A 1,993-nucleotide genomic window follows, 5' to 3' on the forward strand; every position below is an offset into this window, starting at 1 on the left:
GGCCTCCCAAAGTGCTGGGATTACAGGCTTGAGCCACCGCGCCCGGCCCCAACTTAACTTTTAAATAAACGCCTTTCACAGTTTCTAGCCTACCTCCAGGTGCCGTTTAGAGGACCAGACCGGAGGCAAAGCAGCTTGGGACGCCTGGCTCTGGGGCATGATGACCTCCCCTAAACTTCTCTAGCCGTGCCAGGCCCAGGGCGGTGGGCGAGGGGAGCGGGCCCCCGAGCCTGCCCCGCGGCCGGGTCCCTCACCTGTGAAGAGTGGCACAGGAACCTCGTCTCATACTCCTCGTTCATGGTGATCACCCCGCGCACGTTCTCGTCCTGTACCAGCTGCCGAGGCAAAGAGGTGGCTCAGCAAAGATGGTGGGGACCCCAGCGGCCCGACAGATACGGAACGGCGGGGACGGGGCAGGGGCCCGGGCTCCCCGGCCTGGCTCACCTGGCGCGTCAAGCTCCGCAACGGCAGCGCGCCCAGCAGCACTGTGGGGTCGATACGGTGGTACCAGTCCCGGTGCGCCCGACCCGGCACCTTCCCGCGGAACAGGGTGTAGAGCAGCGTCGGGTAGAAGAGCACCCGCGCCAGGCCAGCCTCCAGCAGCGCGGTGGCCGCCATCCCGCGCCACCCGGCCCGGCGCAGCGGCAACCCATCGGCCCCCGCGCTCGCGGTCTGGACCCGCGAGAAAGAGCAGGCGGTGCCGGGGCGGGGCTGCCAGCTGCACCAGGCCTCTCGCGGGCTCGCACCGGGTGACGGCGGGGCTGGCCTGGAGCCCCCGGGGCGGGCCGCGGGGCTCTGGAGGAGGGCCCGGCGGCCTCGGGGGAGGGACCGAGGACTCCTGGGCGGGAAACTGGGATCCTGGCCAAGGGAGAGCGCGTCGCGGGCCAGACACGTGTGAGCCCCGTAGCGTGGGAAACTGAGGCCCTCGCCTGTGGCCGGTGACCTCCTTCCTCCGAGGGAAGGGGTGTGACCCCAGGGGAGGAGGGCAGGAAGGACACTCCCCCCAACCCTCGACCAGAGAAGGAGGCAGTGACCTTAGGTGCGGGTGTGACCCCACCAAAGGGAAGACAAGACAAGGAAGAGGCTGTGTGCCGGGTAGCCCTGAAGAGGAGAGTGGAAAGGCTTAGAGCTTTCAAATGGAGGAGCTACCTGGGTGAGGGCCTGATCCCAGGGTGAACAGGGGACTTGGGTTGAGGTCGCCTTCCTCCTCCCGTACCCGTCCCAGGGCACGGCTCCCTCCATCATCTGACCAAACAGCAGTGTTTACATAGCAGGAAAAAATAGGAAAATATGCATTATAATGTATTAATATATCATTAAAAAATTATGAAAAGCTCAAATATGAAAGCTGCAACCTACAAAAAGGTAAGTAGAATGGTTGTAATGCCAGCTATTTACTTTTTTGATGTTTGTTTGTTTTGAGATGGAGTCTCACTCTGTTGCCCAGGCTGGAGTGCAGTCACACGATCTCGGCTCACTGCAACCTCCGCCTCCTGGTTCAAGCAATTCTCCTGCCTCAGCCTCCCGAGTAGCTGGGATTACAGGTGTGTGCCTCCACACCCAGCTAATTTTTGTTTTTAGTAAAGACAAGGTTTCACCATGTTGGCCAGGCTGGTCTCGAACTCCTGACCTCAGGTGATCCACCTGCCTCGGCCTCTCAGAGTTCTGGGATTACAGGCATGAGCCACTCGGTGGGCCTATTTATATTTAAATATTTCTCTGAAACAGGCATCTGGTGTTTTTTTTTTTCTGTTTGTTGTTGTTGAGACAGAGTCTTACTCTATGGCCCAGGCTGGTGTGCAGTGGCACTATCTTAGATCACTGCAATCTCTGCCTCCCTGGTTCAAGTGATTCTCCTGCCTCAGCCTCCCTAGTAGCTGGGACTACAGGTGTGCACCATCACTCCTGGCTATTTTTTTTTTTCTTTTTTTTTTTTTTTGAGACAAAGTCTCGCTGTGTCACCAGACTGGAGAGTACAGTGGCACGATCTTGG

The 1,993-nt window shown here is 59.2% G+C and overlaps 1 protein-coding gene across 1 annotated transcript; it reads right to left on the reverse strand.

The window, feature by feature from the left end:
- Positions 1–72: 72 nt before the first annotated feature.
- Positions 73–971, reverse strand: LOC108525136 (phosphatidylglycerophosphatase and protein-tyrosine phosphatase 1-like). The gene is made up of 2 exons (XM_017866203.1): positions 445–971; positions 73–335 (listed from the first exon to the last, which is right to left on the reverse strand). Exons 1-2 carry the CDS (start codon positions 616–618, stop codon positions 171–173), a joined length of 339 nt encoding a protein of 112 aa, XP_017721692.1. The 5' UTR covers positions 619–971; the 3' UTR covers positions 73–170.
- Between the last annotated feature and the right edge of the window lie 1,022 nt (positions 972–1,993).

Source organism: Rhinopithecus bieti, unplaced genomic scaffold (assembly GCF_001698545.2).
Source record: "Rhinopithecus bieti isolate Rb0 unplaced genomic scaffold, ASM169854v2 scaffold_8476, whole genome shotgun sequence".
NCBI lineage: Eukaryota > Metazoa > Chordata > Mammalia > Primates > Cercopithecidae > Rhinopithecus > Rhinopithecus bieti.

Coding starts and splice junctions, on each gene's coding strand:
- LOC108525136 (XM_017866203.1), bottom strand. CDS start 618: ATGGCGGCCACCGCGCTGCTGGAGGCTGGCCTGGCGCGGGTGCTCTTC. Junction 336..444: donor TGCGGAGCTTGACGCGCCAG/GTGAGCCAGGCC, acceptor TTGCCTCGGCAG/CTGGTACAGGACGAGAACGT.